We start from the raw sequence: 22117 nt of genomic DNA, 5'->3' as shown, positions 1-22117 counted from the left end.
TTTTGTTTTTTCCAGTCCTGGGGCTTGAACTCAGGGCTGGGCGCTGCCGCTGAGCCTCTTTTGCTCAAGGCTAACACTCTACCACTTCCGGCTTTTTCTGTGTATGTGGTACTAAGGAATCAAACCCAGGCTTCATACATGCTAGGCCAGCGCTCTACCACTGAGCCACGTATCTAGCCCTGTTGTTTTCTTTTGGTAAAGAACCAGACAGTATTTTCAACTTCACATGTGAGACAGTATGTGACACATTTCCTCAACTCTGCTTGTGGCATGAAAGTGACCACAGGCAACTTGCAGGCACCAAGACCTGGCTGAGCGCCAGGTGTCTGTTTACCCAGAGAGCCGGGCTCTCTGCAGCATGCTGGCTATGCATCTCCTCACCCCCTCCCAAGACTGCTCCTCCGGTCTTCCCAAGGAGTATCAGATTGCTTATCTGGGCCTGACGGCTACGGCTTCACAGGAAGAGAATAGCAAAGCCAGGGCCTGCAGGCGGTTATCTTCAGCAGCCATGAATCCCGCCAGCTTTCCCTGCCTCTAACAGCCCCTAGGCCCATCCCCTGGGTGAAGACTGGTCCAAGGGACAGGAACCCCTATGCTTGGCCTGAGGCTCCCAGCTGAATGTGTGAGAGTGTAGCTGAGTATCGAGTGCTGCATAGCATGGCAAAGGCTTTGGACCTGTCCCCCAAAAAATCTGAAGGCAAGTATCAGTGTACATCATGCCTATGATTCTAGCTACTCTGGAGTTAGATCTGGAGATCTGTGAAGAGCCAGCCCAAAGAAAAACAGTCTGTGAAATTCCATCTCAAAAATAACTAGGCAGCCAGGCACTGGTGGCTCACACCTGTAATCCTAGCTACTCAGAAGGCTGAGATCTAAGGATCGCAGTTCAAAGCCAGCCCAGGCAGGAAAGCCCGTGAGACTTATCTGTAATACAACCACCAGAAAACTGGAAGTTGTCCTGCGGCTCAAGTGGTAGAGTGCTAGCCTTGAGATGAAGAGCTGAAGGGCAGTGCCCAGACCCAGAGTTCAAGCCCCCTGACTGACAAAAATAAATAAGGTGGGCACTGGTGCCTCACACCTGTAATTTTAGCCATTCAAGAGGCTGAAATCTGGATTGTGGTTCGAAACCAGCCTGATCAGGAAAATCTAAGACTCCAATTAACCACCAGAAAGCTGGAAGTGGATCAGTGTGTGACGTAAGTGGTAGACTGCTAGCCTTAGAAAAAAAAGAAAAAAACAAAACTTAGCAGCAGTGTACCAGTAGCTCATGCTTGTAAGTCTAGCTACTCAGGTTGAGACCTGGAGGATCCCAGTTCAAAGCCAGCCCAGGCAGAAAATTCATGAGACTTATTGCCAACTAACCAGCAAAAATCTGGAAGTTATATGATTCAGGCAGTAGAGCACCAACCTTGAGCTTTGAAAGTCAAGTGGGAAGGGGATGCCCTAAGTTCAAACTCCGATACTAGCAAATTTTTTTTTAATTGCAGTGTCCAGTTCTACATTGGCAATGATTCTAGCCCTTGGTGTCCAAAGACCTGACACAGGGCCCCCATAGCTGGAGAATATATGCTGCATGCAAATGGACAATTCCACCGCACAGTCCCAAACTGTGAGTCAGGAAGCAGTCATCTGACAGCCATGTGGGCTTGTCACCTCCCTGGGACAGTGGCAGGGATTTGTGCCCCACAACCCTGGGCTTTGAGGAAGTGAAGACATTGCCAGAGCCGCCTCCCCATTGTCCCCCGCACTGGCCTCTGCCCCAGGCTGCCACTGTCACAGAAAACAGACAAGATTTTAAAACTTTATTGTAAGCAAAATAGATGTGTGTCAGAGAACTACATAGTGACCCGTAAGCGATTTTGCAGTGTTCCTAACCCCAGGTGTCCAAACCAGCCCTGCAGTTGCATCTGCACTCAGCCTCCATCTCCAGCCCCACAGCGCCCAGCATGGGCACCCACTCAAGGTACTGCATTTCCCCAAGACTACAGCAAGAAGAGGCTAAGATGGGTTCTGCACCCCCAGAAAGTATGAGGCGGGGTGGAGGGAGTTCTCTGGGTGTGTCCACACAAGCTTATGGTACAAGTAAGAAAGCCAAGACTTCACCCAAGAGCAAAGACTTGCCCAGCTGAGCCAGGGCCAGCTTGGGTGTGGAGAGGACACAGGTGCCTTCCACAGGCCCCCACTGTCCCCAGTGTTGCCGGAAGCTTCTGGGAGGAGGTGGCCGGTGATGTCCAATTCCAGTGATCCCAGGCATCAGACTGAGCCGTGCTTCAAAGCTCAGGATAGTCCAGAGAGGCAGAGCCCAGAGGGAAAGTGGCCAGCAATGGTCCTTACCGTCATCCCTCACACAAACTGAGGCCTCCTTTGCTGGCAGGTGCCCGCCGCAAGATGCCCACCACGGAGCCTCATGGTGGGCAGCGGGGCTGGTGCCACGTTGTTGGAATGGTTGGTATTATATGTGGACAGCTGTTGAGTCCCACCCACCTCATCCTCGCTACCCGGCTGCTCCTCGCTGCCCCTGTGGCTTTGGGGACCCCCTTCCAGTCCAGCCTCATCCTCCTGCTTGTCGGAGAAGCTAAGCTGGTGCAGGGCGCTGGCATCTGACGATGACAGGGGGTCTGAGGTCTCCTCTAGCTCTGAGTCTGAATCATTGGAGGCAACTTGGGACTCTAGGAAGGCAAGGTAGAGACAGACAGACATCCTGTGATCAGAAGGGCACCTGGCTTGGACACCCCAGACATCCTTGGGGCTGGAATGCCGCACCTCGGTGCTGTCTTTGAGCTTTTGCACTCTACCACTTGAACACAGCTCCCTTTCCAGCTTTTTGGTGGTTAATTGGAGATATGAGTCTCATGGACTTTCCCACCAGGGCTGGCTTTGAACCACAATCCTCAGATCTCAGCCTCCTGAATAGTTTAGGATTACAGGTGTGAGCCACCAGCACCTGATTGTCTTTATTCCCTCTTGAAACCTAGGCTCCAGGAAAGTGTCCTGGCCTGGTGCTTGTACCCAGAGACTCGACACACACAGGCATCATTCATTATATGCTCCTTTTCTGGCACAGGTGACCATCTTGGAGAAGAGCTGCGTTGCTTGTGCTTACACCACATTAAAGGAGCCAGTGAACAGCTGATGAGCCCACAGGACATACCTCCCACTGTATCACGTGTACTCACTGGTCAGAGCCACCCACTCACCTTGGCCTCCATCCTCGGCCTCCTGTAGGGTGAAGGCAGCCTCCACACCCGTCTCCAAGTGGGGCATCAGCACCACCACCTCGGCCCGCTGGTTACATGGGCCACCCTGCAGCAGGGAAGGAGTCATGGAAGAGCCTCACTCACCCAGCCCCATCCTAGCTGTTTTCTTCCAGGGGAGTGTTTTTAAAACAGGCCTGGCCCTGCTTTTTCTTTTGGTACTGCTACTGGGGCTTGAATTCAGGGCCTTGTGCTCTTCCTTTGCTCTTTTGCTCAAGGCAGGCACTTTACCACTTGAGCCATACCTCCACTTTTGGCTCTTTACTGGTTAACTGGAGATAAGAATCTCTGGCTTCAAACCTTGACTCTCAGATCTCAGTCACTGGAGTAGCTAGATTATGGGCATGAGCCACTAGCAGCGCAGCTAGTGAACGCTGGCTCTTACAGGATCAGGAGACACCACGTGCCTGTCCCCCAACCCCATGGGAGCCTCTCCTCAGTGCTCTTTCATTGAGTAGATACTCTAACCAGATGGCCAAGCCCAGCACAGATGCCGGCACTGGAGCCCCAGGCTGCAAACTCTGGGTTTTGGGGCTCACATTTTTCTGGGCTCATAGGGTCCCACTTAGATTCGCAGCCAGAGGAAACCCAAAGACACCAAGAGATACCCAGAGATAGGTAACAAAATACAAGGGAGAAAGAATAGTTTCTAAAGCTTGAAAAAAAAGGGGGGGGGGGGCAAAAAACTAAAACAGAGCAGTAAGCCAGGTACCACTGGCTCACGTCTGTAATCCTAGCTACTCAGGAGGCTGAGATCTGAGGATCATGGTTCAAAGGCCGCTTGGGTAGAAAAGTTCTTGAGACATCTCCAACTAACCACCAGAAAACCAGAAGTGGAACTGTGGCTCAATTGGAATAGTGCAAGCCTTGAGCAAGAAAGTTAAGGGACAATGCCCAGGCCCTGAGTTCAAGCCCCAGTACTGGCACCAAAAAAAACAAAAAGCAACCCACAGGGCTGGGAAGGTGGCTCAGTGGTAGTGTTTGTCTTGCATGCATGAGGCCCTGGGTTCGATTCCTCAGCACCACATAAGCAGAAGAGGCTGGAAGTGGCACTATGGTTCTAGTGGTAGAGTGCTAGCCTTGAGCTGAATAGCTGAGGGACAGCACCCAGGCCCACAGTTCAAGCCCCATGACCGAAGGAAAAAAAAAACAACCCATCAATGAGGTATAGTGCTTACGGCAGACACTGCTGGGGTTGGACAAGCAATGGGAAATAGCAGAGTTCTGATTTGAGGGAAGGGACCACAGGGTCTTTGCACTTTTTTTTTTTCCTGCTTATGTGGTACTGAGGAATTGAACCCAGGGCTTCGTGCATGTAAGGCAAGCACTCTACCACTGAGCCACCTTCCCAGCCCCTCCTGAGGCTCTCCTTTAGGACTCATGTTTCATCCAGTTCTCTGCTTACCATACCTCACTGGCCTCTCTGGCTGATTAGTCCAAACCAGCCTTTCCCAGTATGCTTTGTGTCTCCATCCCATGTCAGTGGTACTCATTTTCCCAGGAGGACAGCTCAGTCAGACCCAAGCCTCACCTGGCCCTCGGGTGCCTCCTCAGACTCCTCCTCAAAGACCAGGCTGTAGTGGACGATGAGGGCCTCGATCACGCGGGCCTGGTGCGGATAGTCCACCAGGGATGAGAGGGAGACGGTGGCCTCAGTAGGCCGGGGCCGCAGCAGCGTGGGTCCAAAGACGATCCCCAGATTCCCTGGGGTCATCTTGTTGTCCTCCTCTACCTCCACGATCCTGAGGAGGGTGCAGGATGTTGTATGAGTGGTTTCCCAGGGATTCCTGCCACCCTGCACCTTGCCTGGGGATGGGGGGGGGGGAGGGAACTTACCTGCGCAGGTGTCGCAACAGATACTGTAGCGTGGCCCGGTTCTTGGCTGGCAGGTCCTGCAGGAGCTCTCGTAGGCGGCCCACCATGGCCTCAGTAGCTGCCTCGCTCTCGGACCCATCCTGCCGGCCCCGGGATGCGGCTTTGGCCTCGGCTTCGGCCTTCAGGCTCTCCTTGGCCAGGCCCATGAGCTCGTGGTAAAGGCGAAAGGAGATGAGCGGCTCGGGAAGCTACAAAGCAATGTGTGTCAGGACCTGGTTAGGTGGCCTATATCCTAGCAAGACTCCTGCTCCAGCCATACCCACCAGCCACAGGGCACCGCTCCATAGGCTGTCCAGCTTCAGGCCTGAGTTTGCCTTCCTTGCCTGCCCCCACACCCCAACCCAGACTTGTATAACTGTTCCAGGTGTCCCGGCCCCGCCCCCTCTCATCAGGCCCCACCCACTGCTGCACCAGCCACCACCTTATCCTAGCAGTTTTGCCCGTCAACTGTTCCTGCCCACCCTGTTCTAGCCTCACCTCCACCGATCCTGCCCACACTGATCCAGCCTCGCCTCCAGCCTAACACACTTTGGTACTTTCCCTGGCCACAATTCTTCCCGTTGCTAGCTCTGCAGTCAGCCTCGACTTTAGCCCACCTTCCCATCTCACCTGGCGCAGGTAGAGCTTGAGGACGTTGCTTATGTCGTGGGGCAAGGCCTGTGACAGTTCCACCAGCTCCTTGCCATTCTCAAAAGCCTGGCACAGCTTCTCTACACGCGTTTTCACGCCGTTCACCCGGTAGATGCCCTGAGGAGAGGCCGTCACCTGCTGCTCCCGCCCACGCTCCCAGCCCTCCCAGGACACCGCACCCCCTTGCGTCACAGTGTCACACCTTGGTGCGCAGCGCACGCCGCTCAATCTCACAGACGCACTTCTTAATGATGAAGGGCACTCCGTCTGGGGTGCCCTGGGCTGCCTGGCTGAAGTCCTGGCCAAAGAGCTGCAGACGGCCCTGCAGTTTCTTGTGGCCACACTGGATGGCCAGAGTCTCCAGACATTTCTTGTGACAGGCCAGGCAGCACTAGAGGACCAGGAAAAAGTAAACCCCAATCCCTCTCGACACTCAGTTCAGATGCTGGGCTTCACCTGCCTCTTCCCTGAAATTCCTCATTGTACCTTCTGAAAACACAAGCCCGACTCCTGCCTGGTTACACGAAATCCCTTTTGGTTGGAAGGAAATTCCAACCCTTTGGTTTTTCTGCCACAGCCCCAGGGCCTTTGCACTAGCCATGCTCTTTGCCTGAGATATCTATCCCCACAAAGCCCATCTGTGTCTCTGGAAGTACTGACACTTGAACTTAAGGTCTCCTGCTTTTTAGGCAGGTGTCTTACTACTTAAGACACATCCCCACCCTTTCTTCACCGCTTAAAAACTCCCTATCCCAGGCCTGCCACGTACCTCCTCGCATTCTGCCCCCTGGAAGTAGACATAGCTGTTACACTCCCGGCACTTGGCAGGCGTGCGGAGCTTCCTCAGCCGATGTGTGCGGGCTGCCTTGGACAGTCCCACGTGGCGGAAAGGCCCACTGGGTACGGCCACGGGCAGCTCGGGGGTGATGTCACTGAGGTCAGCTGGAGGCAGGATGGGAAGCCAGCATCACAGACTGGAAGGGGGTGGACCACGGACCATGCCCAGATTCCCTGTCCCACCCCCACCCAAGTGTTCAAAGGCCAACGCACCGTCACCACCCTCCTGCTCCACCAACTCCTCGCTGGACGACATGGTGCCACTGGACGACGTCCGTTCAAACTTCTTGAAATCTCCTGGGCAGGGAACAGGGCCATCAGACTCATGGTACCAGGTCTAGGAGCTCTAGGACAAACATCTTTTGTTGTTGTTGTTGTTAGTTGAGGGCTTGAATTCTGGGCCTGAGCGCTGCCCTTGAGCTCTTCAGCTAAAGGCGAGCGCTCTAACACTTGAGCCACAGCGCCACTTCCAGTTTTCTAGTGGTTTATTGGAGGTAAGAGTCTCACAGACTTTCCTGCCCGGGCTGGCTTTGAACTGTGATCCTCAGATCTCAGCCTCCTGAGTAGCTAGGATGACAGGCGTGAGCCACTGGTGCCCAGCTTAGGACAAACACCTTTGACCCCCACAGTGAGAAAAGCCAGTGGAGGCCAGAGGCAGGGGAGGGGGCATCTGAACCCCATCGTGCACAGTCCCTTCACCTGAGCCAGGGCTGGGGTCAAGGCCGCTGTCGGAGTCTGAGATGGAGATTGGCCATGATTTGTGCACCTGGTGTCCTCGTCCACCTGCAGCGAAGAAGAGGTGGCAGTGGAGGCATCTCTCAGAGAAAAGTGGCAGGGCCACAGCACGTCAGCACGGCCCAGGCTCCTGCAGGCACTCACCCCTGCACTCCTTGGCTGGGGACCCTTCACTGGACCCACCTTCCTCTGGGGGGTTGCTGGGAGTCTGGGCTCCTGCCGTGTCACCAACATTGAAGCTGCCCTTCCGGGCACGCAGGACTGGAGACCTGGAGGTAAGGGGTTTAAGGATGGGGGGAGGTCATGGTGAGCTAGGGAGGGTCCTCCCATGCCCACCCTTTGCAGGGGGCGGCTCTGGATTCCGCTGCGGTACCAGGCATTGGCTGAGATGTGTGGCTCGAAGTCGTAGCGTACGTCGGGCTCCTCCCCACGCTGCAGCTGGCGTACATGGGAAGCATACTGCTGGCCCAGGTCATAGAGTTTGCTGCTCTCACACAGCATCTGGAAGTGGACGGGCAGGGGCGCCGTCTGCATGTGCATCAGCTGGTAGTAGGAGATGGTGGCCTGTGGGCAGCAGCAAGGACACACTGTCAGCAGGGCTGGACCTCAGCCCAGCCCCCCACATTCCCAGCGCCCCTCACACACAGGCACACACCGTCTTGATGGTCTGGTCACTCTGCCGGATCACCTCTTGGAGCTGTCGCAGCGCGGTCACCTTGGTGTCCTCCAGCTCCTGCTTCTGTGTCTTTGCGTCAGCCACACACGTGCGATAGGTGGCCATGGCTTCCTCTGCCTGCGGTGGGGTGGATGGGCACAGCCTGAGCTCAGTCCTCAGGGCCTAGCCAGAAGTGACACAGAAAAACCCCACCGAGGAACCGGGCAGGAAGGGCAGGAAAGACATTTCTGGGAGAATATTCAGTCCTGGCAAAGGCCTGGAGGTGGGAAATTTCATGATGCATCAAAAGCCTTGATCTGAGAGCTGGTGGCTCACACGTGTAATCTTAGGCTCCTCAGGAGGCTGAGATCTGAGGATCATGCATCGAAGCCAGCTGAGGCAGGAAAGTCTATGAGACTCCTCTCTCCAATGAACCAGCAGAAAGCTGGAAGTGGGGTATGACTCAAGTGGTAGAGGGTCAGCCTTAACTGAAAAAGCTAAGGGACAGCACCCAGGCACTGAGCTCAAGCATTACAATGGGCACGCATGCACGCACGCACACGCACACACACACGCACGCACGCACGCACTGCCCTTGGGCTCAGCTTTGACCCTCCCCTCTGCTGCCCATCCACCATCACCTTGTTCTTAGCCTCCTCCTCTAGGCGTCGCCGTTTGTCCAGGGTCTTGGAGGCTGCACTGCCCACCCCGGGGCCAGCACCTGCTTGTTCCTCCTCAGCCTTGGCCATCAAGAAGCGGGCCTTGTCGTGGTCCTCACAGCGCTGAACGTAACCCTGCTTGGCCTTGCGTAGGTTGGATTCTGCCTCTTGCTGTAAAAGGATGGAGCTCATTCTCCTCCTCCCCAGCTCCTTCCTCCCTCCCCAACCACATCCTAGGAGCAGCGGCCACAGACCAAAGACAGGGATCATAGTTGCGGCCACCTGCAGCAGAACCCTGCAAGAAAGCAGTGCCTTCTTATTTTATCTGTGCTGATACTGGGGCTTGAACTCAGGGCCTTGCACTCTTGGCTTTTCTAGGCTGGTGCTCTAGCACTGGAGCTACAATTCACTTCCACCTTTCTGCTGGTTAATGGGAGATAGGAGTCTCAGAGACTTGCCTGCTTTGGCTGGCTTCGAATCAGTAGCCTCAGATCTCAGCCTCTTGAGTAGCTAGGATTTCAGGCTTGAGCCATTGGCACCTAGCTTTCACTGCCCATGTTAGAGTCAAGGAAACTGAGACGTAGGTCAGCTCTTTATAAAAGCACCAGCGGCTCACGCTGGAGCGGGCAGGCCTCCTGCACCTAGGTTGTTTTCACTTCCTTTCTCACAGATGAAAACAGAGGCTGCCCAGACAGGAAGCCAGGCACCCTCAGGGAGGCAGGAAGTACTTATTCCCCCCTTGGGTGGGGGGACATGTTAGATAGTACAAGCCTGTAATCCTAGCTACTCAGGAGGCTGAGATTAGAGATCATGGTTCAAAGCCAGCCCCAGCAGAAAGGAAAGTCCATGAGACTCTTTATCTCCAATTAACTACCAAAAAGCTGGAAGTGAAGCTGTGGCTTAAGTGGTAAAGTGCTAGCTTTAAACACAGTGCCCAGGCCCTGTGTTCAAGCCCTAGCATGCATACACAGACACAGACACAGACACAGACACAGACACAGACACAGACACACACACACACACACACACACACACACACACACACACACACACACACACAGAAGAGTTCCAGGGCCTGTGAGTGTAGATCAATGGTAAGGCAGGTGCTTAGCCTGGGCCCAATCCTCAAGCACCAAAATCAGACGATTTCAATGCTAGCCTCAGCTATGCTGAGGAGATGCTGCCTGAATTCTCCCCTCCTGTGGGGGGTGTGGGGTTGGGTGAGAGTCAACAGGGAAAGCAAAAAAAGGGAATCAAAGCGTTGCCGTCTCCATTCTGTAATATGTAAAGAGCTCTGGCAAATCAATATGAAACAAGTCACTTCCCAAATGAGTGAGCAAAATATAAACCAAGGGTTCCCAGGATTCGAGAAGCACAACTGTGACACGTGAGGGGAACTGTACACTCTTCAGCCAACCCATTCATTTGGGGGCACTGATCTAACATACGTTCTCTCACAATTTACTGGCGGCACAGAGCCTGTCACAGCAACAATGTTTACTACCCAACTGCTCAGAAACAGTCAGGGTTAAACTCAAAAACCACGAAGGCCTGGCACATGGCTCAAGCAAAAGAGTATCAGCTCTGAGTTCAAATCCCAGTACTGCTTAAAAAAAAAAAAGGAATATCCAATTTGGTGGCATATAGGTATTGATTAAAAAAAAAAAAAAAGAGGTAAATTCAACTGGCTCCAGCGGCTCATGCCTGTAATCCTAGCTACTCAGGCCACTGAGATCTGAGGATTGCAGTTGGAAGCCAAACCAGGCAGGAAAGTCTGTGAAATTTATCTCCAATTAATTGCAGAAAAAGCTGTGGCTCAAGTAGTAGAACACTCCCCTTGAACAAAAAGAAGCTCGGGGGCAGCATCTAGGTCCAGACTTCAAGCCTCAGGACTAGCAAAATAACAACAATAATAATAATAAATAAATTGCCAGTTGCTAGTGGCTCATAATTATAATCCTAGTTACTCAGGAGGCTGAGATCTGACCATCAAGGTTCAAAGCCAGACCACACAAGAGAGGAAAAGTCCATGAGACTCATCTCTAATTACCAGCATAATGCCAGAAGTGGAGCTGCGGCTCCAGTGGTACCTGCCAACCTTGAGTGACAAAGGTCAGGGACAGGTCCCAGGCCCTGAGTGCAAGCCTCCTCACTCTACTCAAAACACACACACACACACACACACACACACACACACACACACACACACACACACACACGCGCGCGCGCACAAACCTGGAGCCTGCACCAGACCTGAGGCTGAACCGCAGCCTCCCTCCATCCTGGGGACCTGGGAACCGCCATTTCTGCCCCCCAGCACGTGCTGGACCAAGTGGGCATCTTTGGCGCCCTATCTGACGCACACGCAGTAGCCTCAGCTCGGCGTCAGCGGCGTGCGCATGCGCAGCGCCCCACCTGCGCACACCGTCCCTTCTCTCTCCACGCCCCCGTCCCCACCTGCTGCCCCTACCAGCTTCCGCTGAGCTCGGTGCCACGATTCCTTGATCTCCTTCCTGCGTCTCTCATGCTCCTGCCGCCGCACAGTCAGGGGCTGAGGGGGAAAGAGACCATAAATGGGGAGACCCAGTCACAATCCCCGCCCAGCCTGGCTCTCCCGGGCTGCGCCTACCTGCATGAAAGTCTGATTCTGCAGCGTGTTGGCCGCCTGCACCATGCCATGGCCAAACTCCAGGTCCTGCTCCAGGGCCAGCGAGTAGATGGACAAGAGGGGCATGTGGGGCTGTGGGGGAAGGGGTGGCCAAAGTTACTGAGTGTGGGGAAGATGAGGGCAGAGTCAATCCCCGCAGCCTAAAACCTTCCCAACTCTGCATCCAGTGTTCGCGCCCGGGGCACAGAGGGGAAGCTCCAGCCTCAGGCCTGGGGGGAGCAACCCCAGTGGATCCCTCACCTCATGCATGATGCTCTGTCTGCAGTTATGGACCACCTTCTGCAGGCCTTTGGCAAATTCCATCTCTGCAGGGTGCACGGTACAAAAATGAGACAGTGAGTGCATTTAAACTGCTTCACTCCTGTCATCCTAGCTACGCAGGAGGAGTTCTGAGGATCACGGTTCAAAGGCAGCCCAGGCAGGAAAGTCTGTGAGACTCTTAGCTCCAATGAACCAGCAGAAAACCGGAAGTAGAGCTGTGGCTCAAGCGGGTAGAGCGCTAGCCTTGAGCAAAAAGAACTCAGGAACAGCGCCCAGGCTCCAAGTTCAAGCTCCACAACGAAAGTAATAATAATTGCCCTCTGCCAGCCTCGCCCCGGCCCACCCTGGCTCTTACCCAGCGTGGTCCGCTTTTCCAGGTAGCCAATGAGATCCTTCATGTACTTCGCCATGTTCTTGGCATACTGCAGCGCAGCGTCCACACCCCCCTCACAGCGCTGAAGCAGCAGGTCCACTTCCTCCGGGGGCAGGCAGCCTGAAGAGGACCTGCTCAGCCCTCACCCCACCCCCAGAGGCCCCCCTCACCCACCCTGCCATCCGAGTGCACCGGGAGACGCTCACCTTCCTCGCAGTCCTCAGAGCCCGGTGCTGGAGCCTCACTGCCCTGTCCATACAGGTTCTCCATGGACTGCACGGGCAGGAGATGGAGGGTGTGGGACCCCTGGCTGAGATCCATTATCCCCACCCTGCCGATGCTGGGCTAGTCCAGAGCCACACTGCCTCTGCCCACCTTGGCTCACCTGGCTGGAATCCCCAGGAGGCACAGACAGGAGGGTGCTGCTATCAACCTCACCCATGAGGAACTCAGACACTCTGCAGGGCCAGAAGAGCAGCATCCGTGGACATACGGACACCCGTGACCACCCCCAAACCCCTGCCCGTAGGTTCCCACACTCACGTGCTACTGAATGACACGGCCATGGTCTCCAGAGCCTTCTCAAACTCCCTCTTGTCTGATTCATTGTTACACTCATAATGGAAGGCTGGGAGGGAAAGACCAAGCATGGTCCACTCAGGGAGGTGACTATCCCCATATCTAACGATCAGAAACTCTCAGCCTCTGAGCACTAAGGGCTCACACCTGTAATCCTAGCTACTCAGGTGGCTGAGATCTGAGGATCTTGGTTTGAAGCCAGCCCCAGCAGCAAAGTCCATCAGACTCTTATCTCCAATGAACCACCCTAAAACCAGATGTGGCGCTGTGGCTCAAAGTGGTAGAGCTCTAGCCTTGAGCAAAAGAACAGACAGTGTGCAGGCTCTGAGTTCAAGCCCCAGAAATGGCACACACAATAAAATAAAACTCTTGTGTTTGTGTGTGTGTGTGTGTGTGTGTGTGTGTGTTGGTCATGGGGCCTGAACTCTGGACTTGGGTGCTGTCCCTCAGCTCTTCAGCTCAAGGCTAACGCTCTACCACTTGAGCCACAGTACCACTTCCCACTTTTTCTGCTTATGTGGTGCTGTGGAATTGAACCTCATGCATACAAGGCAAGCACTCTACCATTGAGCCATCTTCCCAGCCCCATGACACTCATTTTTGATAGCCCCTTCCCAGAAAGTCCTTCCTTCCAAGCACAGAGGCCTTGCTGTTCCATCCCAGTTGGCTGACCTTTGATCTTGGCGATGAGGGTGCCGGCCGCTGTCAGTGTCTCCACAGTGTTCAACAGTGGGTACTTGGAGATCACCTGGCGCATCACACGCAGGGCCTCACCCAGGCATTCATGGGCCAGTGGCCGCCGGGCCTCGAGAAGATCTGCTGAGCAGAAAGAATGTGAGTTGGGGCGGAGAGTCTTCCCAGCTCCTCCTCCTCCAAACCCCTGTCCCCAGTGGAGGCAGAGGTGAGCAAGGGCAGCTGGGGGATTGAATGCAGGCCACTGACCTCTCCTTGCACTACTAGTTAGATCAGCGAAGGCTAGACCTTGGCTTGGTTGATCCTTTCTGACTAGAACACTTTTTTTGTCCCTCCAGAAAGCAAAAACTCCCACTTCTCCTTCAAGCCTCAGTCCTACTGGGTGCTGATGGCTCATGGTGGTAGTAACTACTTAGGAGGCTGAGAACTGGAGGATCACAGTCTGTTCCTAACCTGGGCAGAAAAGTACACTATACTCTATTTCCAAACTTATCTTTTTAAAGCAGGTTTGGTGACGTGGCTCAAGCACTAGCATGCCAAGCATCGCCAAATCTAGCCAAGCATAGACCCTGAGGTCAAACCCTAACACAGCCCCACCAAAGAGAAAGCTGTAGCCCTACGGTCTCTTCCTCCAGGCAGTCCTACTCCCTTTTGGGGCCTCATTCTTCAGCCTGCTCCTGGCCGCACCCCACCTGTCTAGGGACTAGGCCTAAGCAATCCTGATCTCTCACTGTCCTGGAAGCTTCTACCCCAGGAGACAGGCACTACACCACCCTTATTTTGCAGATGAGGAAACTGAGGTACAGAGAAAAAAAACCTCTCTCTCTCTCTCTCTCTTGCTGGAGGAGGGTGGCCCTGCCTATCCTGGGGCTTGAACTCAGGGCCTGGGCTGTCCCTGAGCTTTTTTGTTCAAAGCTAGTACTCTACTACTTGAGCTTACAGCTCCACTTTTGGCTTTTTAGTGGCTCATTGAAGATGAGAATCTCAGGAACTTTCTGCCTGGGCTGGCCTCGAACCAGGATGTTTATCAGATCTCAGTTTCCAGAGTAGCTAGGATTACAGGCGTGAGCCACCAGCGCTGGCTATGGAAGGCATTTCTTAAGGATCAAACAGTTTGTTTTTTTCCAGTTGTGGGGCCTGAACCCTGGGCCTGGGCGCTGTCCCTCAGCTCTTCAGCTCAAGGCTAGCACTCTACCACTTGAGCCACAGCACCACTTCTGGTTTTTTTCTTTTTTGCTTATGTGGTGCTGAGGAATCAAACCCAGGGCCTCAGGCATACAAGGCAAGCGCTCTACCACTGCGCCACCTTCCCAGCCCAGGATCAAACAGTTTTGTCAGGCTGGGAAGGTGGCTCAGTGATAGAGCGCTAGCCTTCCATGCCTGAGGCCCTGGGTTCGATTCCTCAGCACCACATACGCATAAAGAAAAAAGTCAGAAGTGGCACTGTGGCTCAAGTGGTAGAGTGCTAGCCTTGAGCTGAAGAGCTGAGGGACAGCGCCCAGGCCCAGGGTTCAGGCCCCACAACCAGACCCAAAAAAAAAAAAACCAAAACAGTTTTGTCATCTGAAGACATGAGAAGGCTGGACAGAAAAAGTGCCTGGCTTGATTTCCTGGGCAGCAGTGAGCCATGGCGGCTATCAGCACGAAGAAGGGTGGTGGTCGGCCGCAGAGGGCGAGACGTTCTCAAGCATTCTAAGTTGGAAGAGATTTGTTGCTTTCTGCAATGGGGTACACACACGCCGGTGTGCTCAAGACGCAGCAGTCTTAGGGGGGGGCCTGAGTGACCGTGAGGACCCTGAGATGAGAGCGGGCCCGGTAGGTGGCATCCCTCCTCCGTGCCGAGACCCCCTCGGAAGGCCCCCCCAGAGTTGTGACACCTCTAGTCTCTCACACCAGAACTCCCCCATTTGCTGCCCCAGTCCCAGGCAGTGGCCAAGAGCTGAAAGGGACTCCAGGAATTCAGAGAAGGCGCCAGGAAGGCCGCACCCCGGCCTGGGACATTCCTTCACTCACTCCTCCCCTTGGGTCACCATAAAGTCCCCCGCAGCACCCCTAATTTGACAAAGCCCCCTGACAAGGCAGGACGCCAGCAAAGCGATCAGACTCCAGCTTGGCACCGCTGACCCGAGCCCCACCCCTCCCCATCCCTCCCCACCCCTGCCCAGGTGTCCCAGCTGGCCAGGCTGGGGACCTCCAGGCCCCTCTCCACTGTCCCCTCACCTGGGGGCCCCACTTGGCAGTGTCCTGGGACATCATCCAGAGGTGGATGCACGTTCCCGCAGATACACATGGCCCGAGCTCAGAGCAGGACGGAGGTGTGGGTGGCTGGCTAGTGGCCAAACCGGCTCTGGCCGGTTCTCAAGCCCCGCCCCCTCGTCCCTAGGCTGGGGTCCTGCTGATGCTTGGCTCTCTTTACTCCCAAAGGCAGGGATCTTGGATCCCAGGCAGCACAGTTCCAAGGGGGATGGGTGCAGAATGACTGGGAAACTGAGGCCTAAGGTGGGAAAAGGCTCAGGTAAGCTGCCGCTGCGGCCACCACCAGGACGCCACTGTACTCTCTTGGCTTTCTGGGACGCCACTGTACTCTCTTGGCTTTCTGGGGCCCAGGGCCCACAACTCGGGCAGGCCGATTCTTTACAGACCCCAGGCGTATGAGATCTCCTTTGTGGAACAAGGTAGCCCCCGAGTGAACTGTCACCCATGTCCTGCCTATCAGGTCCTTTCCCCTAGAGCAAAGAGGGTGACTCTGTCCCCAAGCTCAGTCTTCAGGCCACACACAGCAGCATCCTGCCCAGGCCGGGCCTCCAAGGAAGCCCGGGGAAGCACTGGAGATTAGCGCTTCCCCAGGAAGCCAGTTCCCGCCTCCACCCAGATATAACCCAGGGGGCTTCCACCCTCTCAGCTACACAGGGCCTGGTTATTAGCCCCAGGGTGGGGGTGGGGTACTCAGGCCTCTCCAAGGCCTCAGTCTCCTCATCTGTGAAATGGGTGCAGGCCAGAATACTTCGGCACAGCCCTTGGCACTGTGGTTTCCGGGAGCTGACACTAAGAACTGAAGACGTTACATGAAGTGTTATGCCTGGCCCCGCTAGAGGTGCCCGCCCGGCCTGCCAGGAACAAACAGGAAGCAGATGAAAATAACTCGGCAGGAAGCAGGGCTGTCAGCCGCCCTGTGGAGGAGAAAACGGAACTGCTATCCTGCAGCCCAAAGCTACTTACTCCTCAGCACCTCCTACAGTGAACGAGTACTCCAGGGCTTCACCACCCAGCCCTCAGCCCACTTCCGGTCCATAGGGCTCCAAAATGCAGACGGGACTCAATTCATCCTCTGCTCTAACGCTTACTGCCCTTGAGGTAACTTCTAGGGTGATGCCTTTGCCCCACACCACCCTTCACCTTTAAATATATTTTCCATTGCCAGTGCACCAGACATTTTCTCTGCTAGCATATATTTCCCTCTTACTTGTGACCAAACTCTTACACATCCCTCAAAACCCAAGCTGTCATGGCCTAGCACACGCAGCTCTCCCTGAAGGTCCAAGTTTCTTTCCCTAAGTCCTCTCTTGAAAAGATCTGTGTTGTGCTCTGCTTTCCACCCAGGCCTTCATGTCCCCGTTGGTCCTTACCATCACGCAACACACACTCCTTGAGTTTTTCTAGGCCCTCGGCAAAGCGGGCCACGTCAGCCAGCAGGTTTGAGATGTCTTCCACCGCATCCAGGGAAGGGCCCTCGGTGGGCAGCTCCGCAGGGCTGGTGGCTGTCAGGGGGCTTCGGTAGCCCCTGCCGAGGGTCCAGGAGGCAGTACCAGAGAGGGGGAAGCCAGCAGCGCTGGCATGGCGGCTCAGGCTGGTGGGCCGCTTGAGCGTGCCAGTGGCCTTGGCACTGGAGGTTGAAGCTGGAGGCTCCAGGCTGGGTGCAGAGAAGATGGCATCAGCGCCATCTTTCCTGGTGAGCTCCTGGAAAGGCCAAGAAAACCGTAAGGGAGGGGGGAACGTGATAGCCTGAGTGCTGCCTCAGTTTCCCGACAATGAAATGATTCCACAAGGGTCAAAGGCCAGAGGGCTGAGATTTGGGGTGGTGTGCCCCCCCACAAACACACCTGTTACCCAACATCCTCTTCCCTAGAGCTTTCACAAACAACGGTCCCTGCCCAAACCACAGCCAGGGGCGGGGCTGACACGGGCGGGGGAGGGGCACCCCACTTCCTGCTGGGGGTGGGGAAGCAGGAGGGGGAGAGGGGGGTCCTCAGCCTCCAGCCCCCTCAACTTCTGCAGACGTGGATCCTTCCAGAAGGGCATTTCTGAGACCATTTCTGTGCCCTGGAGGGTCCTCCCCCCAGTCCCATGGACACACCCAAGCCTTGGACACAGATACCTGAAAACTTCACACACACCTCCAGTTTCGTAGATGCCCCCCCCCCGGCCCTCCAGACACCCCAGAGTCCTCCATGCTCCGGATCCACGCGCCAGGTCCCGTTAGATTGCCCACAGCTTCGCAGGCTTCCAATCCAGCCCCCGCCCCGCAGCGCCGGGGGCGCCCCCACACTGTCCAAACCCCCATCCCGCACAGAGCCAAACCCTCCCAACCCTCGAGCCCCCCCCTACCGTGAGCCGGACACCCCCGTCCCGGGGCGGCGCGCGCAGCCGCGCGGCCCGCGGGGGGCTGTAGCTGGTGCGGGACCCCGGCCGCCGGCCCAGCATGCTGCCCGGTGCGGGGCTCCGACCCCGCGCGCGCGTGCGCGTCCGGACCCGGGGAGCCCTGCCGTGCGGTGCGCGCGGCGCCGAGCCCAACTCACCCCCGAGGGCTGCGGGCTGGGGCTTCCCGCCCGGTTCTTTTTGGAGATGGAAGGGGTTTTCATGAGCTCGCGTTTCTTCCTGGAGAACATAGTGTGCGGCGGCAGGGCGGCCCGAGGTGGGGCGCGGATGGGGTCCGGGCTCAGCTCCCCGCGCGCCCGCCGGCTCGGCACCACCTGGCCGCGGGCCGCCCGCCCCAGCTGTCAGCCCCGCGTGACGGCCGCCGCCCTCATTGGCTGCGCCCGGCGCAGGAAAAGGCCGCGGAGGCGCGGCCCGCCCCGCGCCCGGCTCACCGGCCTCGGCCTGCCGCTCCGCGGAGTGGGCGCGAGCGCCCCGGCCGCCGCGTCCCGCCCCCGACTTCCGCTCCCGGGAGCTGGGCGCCCTCCGCGGGGGGCCCCACCCCACCCCGATCCTCCTCCGGACGCTCCCGCGGGACCAGGGGCGCGCAGAGCCTCGTGCGCCCGGACGCGCAGGGGGACGCGTGTGTGTGTGTGTGTGCGTGTGCGTGTGTGTGTGTGTGTGTGTTGGGGGGGCAGTGGAGAGCCTCCTCCCGGGTGCAGACCACACAGACTCCACCTGAACCGCCCTCTCCTGCCTCTTCTGGTCAGCCCTGCCACGCCACTCACTTCCATTTCGCCTCCCCGCTTCCCATCCACTCTCAAAGCGCCCAGCTGGCCGGCAGCTTAGAACCCACAGCTGAGCTGAGGGACACAGACACAGAAGGCTGACCACTCCCTTCCAAGGACAGTCAGCATTGGATGGAGAGATTCATCCGAGGGCTATAGATCCTTCCTTCCCTCCCCCCCACCCCACCCCACCCCACGGGGGTTTTAGCTCAGGGCTCTGCCTCTGAGCTCTTTTGCTCAAGGCCAGCGGTCTACCATTCTGAGGTACAGCTCCACTTCCGGGTTTCTGGTGGTTCGTTGGAGATAAAGAGTCTCACGGCCTCTCCTGCCTGGGCTGGCCTTGAACCATGATCCTCAGATCTCAGCCTCCTGAGTAGCTAGGATGACAGGCGTGAGCCCCCCGGTGCTTGGCTCACTTCTAGCTTTTTGCTGGTTAATTGCAGATAAGAGCCTCATGGATATCTGCCCGGGGTGGGCTGTGAACCACAATCCTCAGATCTCAAGTCTCCCCTCGAATAGCTATGACTACAGAAGTGAGCCACAGGCCCTGGGCGTGGATCCCCTTCTGGACTCTCCCAGGATTCTTCCCTTAATCCAACTGCCCCAACCCGTTGGCCCTGCCACCCCCCTCCCCTACTGACCTCTGATGGCAGGGGTGGCTCTCCAGGGCACAAGCCTGGAAGGCCACAGCCCCTGGTGCTGAATCCAGTTCTCCAAGACCTGGTCCAACCACAAACCCATCCTAGTAGCCCCTTGAGGACCTTCTGTCTCCCACTCATTGCTCTGTCAGCTGGGATTGGGGAAAGTGCTCGCTGGCTGGAGGGTACATTGCTTTGGCCTGGCCGGAAGGGCTGGGCTTCGGTCTCCTCTTAGCTGCTTGGAACATTCCCCAGCCCTGACTTCATCCCACTTCACAGTCAGGTGCACTCACAGCTACTGCCCTTAGGTACCAGAGCCACGTGGGCACGCAGGACTCTGGGTACCAGTGAGTGACCAGGTCCTAGGAGGCCCTACATTTGTATGCCTTTTGTGTGGGTTTCCTCACTGACTGGGGTCAAAGCAGCTGTGGCTGAGCTTAGGCCTGCTCCACAAGTGACCCCCACAGACACATACACTCAGCATGCAAAGGGTCTGTGTTGTGCAAATGTCACCTGCCACAGAGACACACAGTTTTGCCATGCCACCACTGCAGACTTCTCTTTATTTTCTCCGGGGATGCTTGAGCTCTACAGCTTGGAGCTTAGGCACCAGGCCTTCTACTTTGACTTTGCCTCTCAGGGCCTCCCAAGAGCGCCCCTCTCCTCTCCCCTCCCCCAATCAGGGAGGCTCACAGCATGGTCTCCACCATGCTGGGATCCTCTAGGAACCGGTTGATGCGTTTGGGACGTAGCGGGCCTGGTTGGGTGTCCGTCTCCTCTTCAGCTTCTGGCTGGTGATCCTCATCTTCATCTTTTCCCTGGTCTTTGGAGAAGTATAGGAATACCTGGCAGGTGGGTGGCACAGAGGGGACAGGAAAAGACAGGAGGGGCTGTCAGTCGAGGGTGGGGACTCCAGTCCCTCTTCCAGTCCCATCCTGGCTCTGCGGTCACCTCCTCCAGAGTGGTTTGGCTCACGGAAAAGTCCTCCACGCCGTGGTCTGCGCCATGCGCGGCTAACTCTCCAAAGACGTGCGCCAGAGCGCAGCGCCCTCCCGGCGGCAGCTGGAAGCGCAGGCGGCCTCCGTGCACCTCTCGAAGCTCGGCCCCTGGGAACGCCGCCGCCACGAAGGCCGCTGCCCGCTCGGGTTGGTCCGCCGGGACCCTCAGGGTCAGTGTGTGGCCAGACCCGAATCTGGAGGGGTCGGGACCAGGGCTACCAGACGCGCCCACACAGCCTCCCCGGTCTGCTAGCCTAGCTCCCCACGATCTACAGCCACATGGCCTTTCCCTACCTTCCTCAAAAGAGGCTCCCGGCCCTACCCGCCAGCTCACCCCGTCCGGTCCGGCTCACCCGTGAGCCCCACCCACTCACCAGACCCTACCGGCCTGCGGATACTTTACTCTTCCCGGCTCCATCTGTCACTCCGCCCAGAGCCCAGAGCCCCCCTTACCACTCTCTCTCTGCCCCCCTCCCCGCCCCCAACAAGCGATCCCATCCCCACACTTGGCAGCCCAGCCCTTCCAGCCCTGCCCAGTCCAAAGCCATCCAACCCTGCCCAGCCACTCTTCTTTCCCGGTCTCCCCCGCAGGCCACGCCCATTCCCTCTGGCCCCGCCCACAGTCAAGCTCTCCTCTGTGGCTCCACCTCCACGCAGCCTGATTACCCCTTCTACCAATCAGGTCTCACCTCCCCCTAGGACAGGCACCCAGGAAGCCCGTTGGCTCCGCCCCTTTATCCAGCTCTGGGATAATTCATAATCCCAGCCAATTACAGACCACTTCTCCTCCCCCATGCCCAATCCTCCTCCTGTCTGATGTCTCCACACTTGCTTTGAGACCTTGCTGCCCACCTGCTCTTGAGATGCTGTGCGCTGCCCAGGCAGCGGAATCGCCCATTCACCATGATGGCCAGGCGTGTGCAAAGAGCTTCACACTCCTCCATGCTGTGGAAAGCCCCACTCCATGAGCTTGGTGAGGCGTGGATCAGCCAAGCCTGGCATAGCGTTACCCAAGCCAGAGCCTTCCCCCTCCAGGGTGATCCCGCTTCTCTGGACAATTGCTGCTGGGCCTACACTGGGTACCATCTGAGACTGGGTACCGTCAGCAGGTGTTCCTTAGCCATGGGGTCCCACAAACTCGGTAAGTGATCAAGAGCGCCCCCTTGGGAATGGTCCTGTGTTCTGAACAGCCTCTCCCTAGAGCCTGCTAGAGGCCCTCTGCCCTGGGTATCTGGTGAGGAGGGAGGGGGCTGAGGAGGGGGAGAGGTACCTGTGCGAGGTGAGCACCACGGAGTGCCCCTCCCGCACTACAGCCAGGAGGCTGTTCCAGAGGAAGCGCCGTGCACTGGGGTCCATGCCTGTGGTGGGCTCATCCTGGGAAGAGAGGACATGTCCTAGATCAGGCCATGTAGATGCCCCAGAACCCACCCTGCCCACCCCACACCCCACACACCAGAAAGACCACAGCAGGATCTCCAACCAGGGCAATAGCTGTCGCCAGCTTCCGTTTGTTGCCTCCACTGTAGGTGCCTGCAGGTCTGTCCGCGTAACGTGGGAGTCCCAAGCGGGCCAGGCCCAGGCTGGCTATCTGTGGAGCAGGCCCAGAATAAGCATGAGGCAGCCACGCACAGATGGGTCATGCCTGTAATCCTAGTTACTCAAGAGGCTACCGAGCAGCCGGGCGCCAGTGGCTCACACCTGTAATTCTAGCTACTCAGGAGGCTGAGATCTGAGGATCACGGTTCAAAGCTAGCCTGGGCAGGAAAGTCCGTGAGACTCTTATCTCCAATAAACCGCTAGAAAACCAGAAGTGGCGCTGTGGGCTCAAGAGGTAGAGCGCTC

At 56.8% G+C, this 22117-nt stretch overlaps 2 protein-coding genes across 7 annotated transcripts in view; both read right to left on the bottom strand.

Annotated features, from left to right (window-relative positions):
- Positions 1-1787: 1787 nt before the first annotated feature.
- Arhgap45 (Rho GTPase activating protein 45) lies at positions 1788-19440 on the bottom strand. Of its 5 annotated transcripts, none has more exons than XM_070008394.1 (23): positions 19281-19440; positions 16846-17176; positions 13199-13345; positions 12491-12575; positions 12333-12405; positions 12154-12220; positions 11930-12067; positions 11554-11618; positions 11275-11385; positions 11116-11196; positions 8628-8816; positions 7987-8124; positions 7705-7895; positions 7476-7600; positions 7296-7379; positions 6810-6893; positions 6529-6701; positions 5962-6150; positions 5739-5876; positions 5091-5317; positions 4786-4996; positions 3198-3303; positions 1788-2669 (listed from the first exon to the last, which is right to left on the bottom strand). In XM_070008394.1, the coding sequence occupies exons 1-23, from the start codon at positions 19416-19418 to the stop codon at positions 2344-2346; spliced, it is 3417 nt and encodes a 1138-aa protein (XP_069864495.1). In that variant the 5' UTR covers positions 19419-19440; the 3' UTR covers positions 1788-2343. The 5 variants fall into 5 exon arrangements, with proteins under 5 accessions (XP_069864495.1, XP_069864497.1, XP_069864496.1 ...); XM_070008396.1 differs by having other exon boundaries at positions 7515-7600; XM_070008395.1 differs by having other exon boundaries at positions 13199-13342.
- Positions 19441-19820: 380 nt separating this feature from the next.
- The window catches only part of Abca7 (ATP binding cassette subfamily A member 7), a 28042-nt gene continuing 25745 nt past the window's right edge, over positions 19821-22117 (bottom strand). For both annotated transcript variants that reach the window (XM_070008391.1, XM_070008393.1), the window contains 5 exons: positions 21729-21863; positions 21546-21649; positions 21128-21220; positions 20229-20469; positions 19821-20122 (listed from right to left, as the gene is read on the bottom strand). In XM_070008391.1, coding sequence (XP_069864492.1) covers positions 19967-20122; positions 20229-20469; positions 21128-21220; positions 21546-21649; positions 21729-21863 — 729 coding nt within the window. In that variant the 3' untranslated portion in view covers positions 19821-19966. The remainder of the gene's footprint in view (positions 20123-20228; positions 20470-21127; positions 21221-21545; positions 21650-21728; positions 21864-22117) is intronic.

The sequence above is a fragment of the Dipodomys merriami genome, unplaced genomic scaffold, assembly GCF_024711535.1.
Source record: "Dipodomys merriami isolate MVZ:Mamm:240054 unplaced genomic scaffold, mDipMer1.0.p SCAF_70, whole genome shotgun sequence".
Classification (NCBI taxonomy): Eukaryota; Metazoa; Chordata; class Mammalia; order Rodentia; family Heteromyidae; genus Dipodomys; species Dipodomys merriami.
The sequence above is the reverse complement of the archived record's forward strand: the minus strand, read 5'-3'. Positions and strand labels throughout refer to the sequence as shown.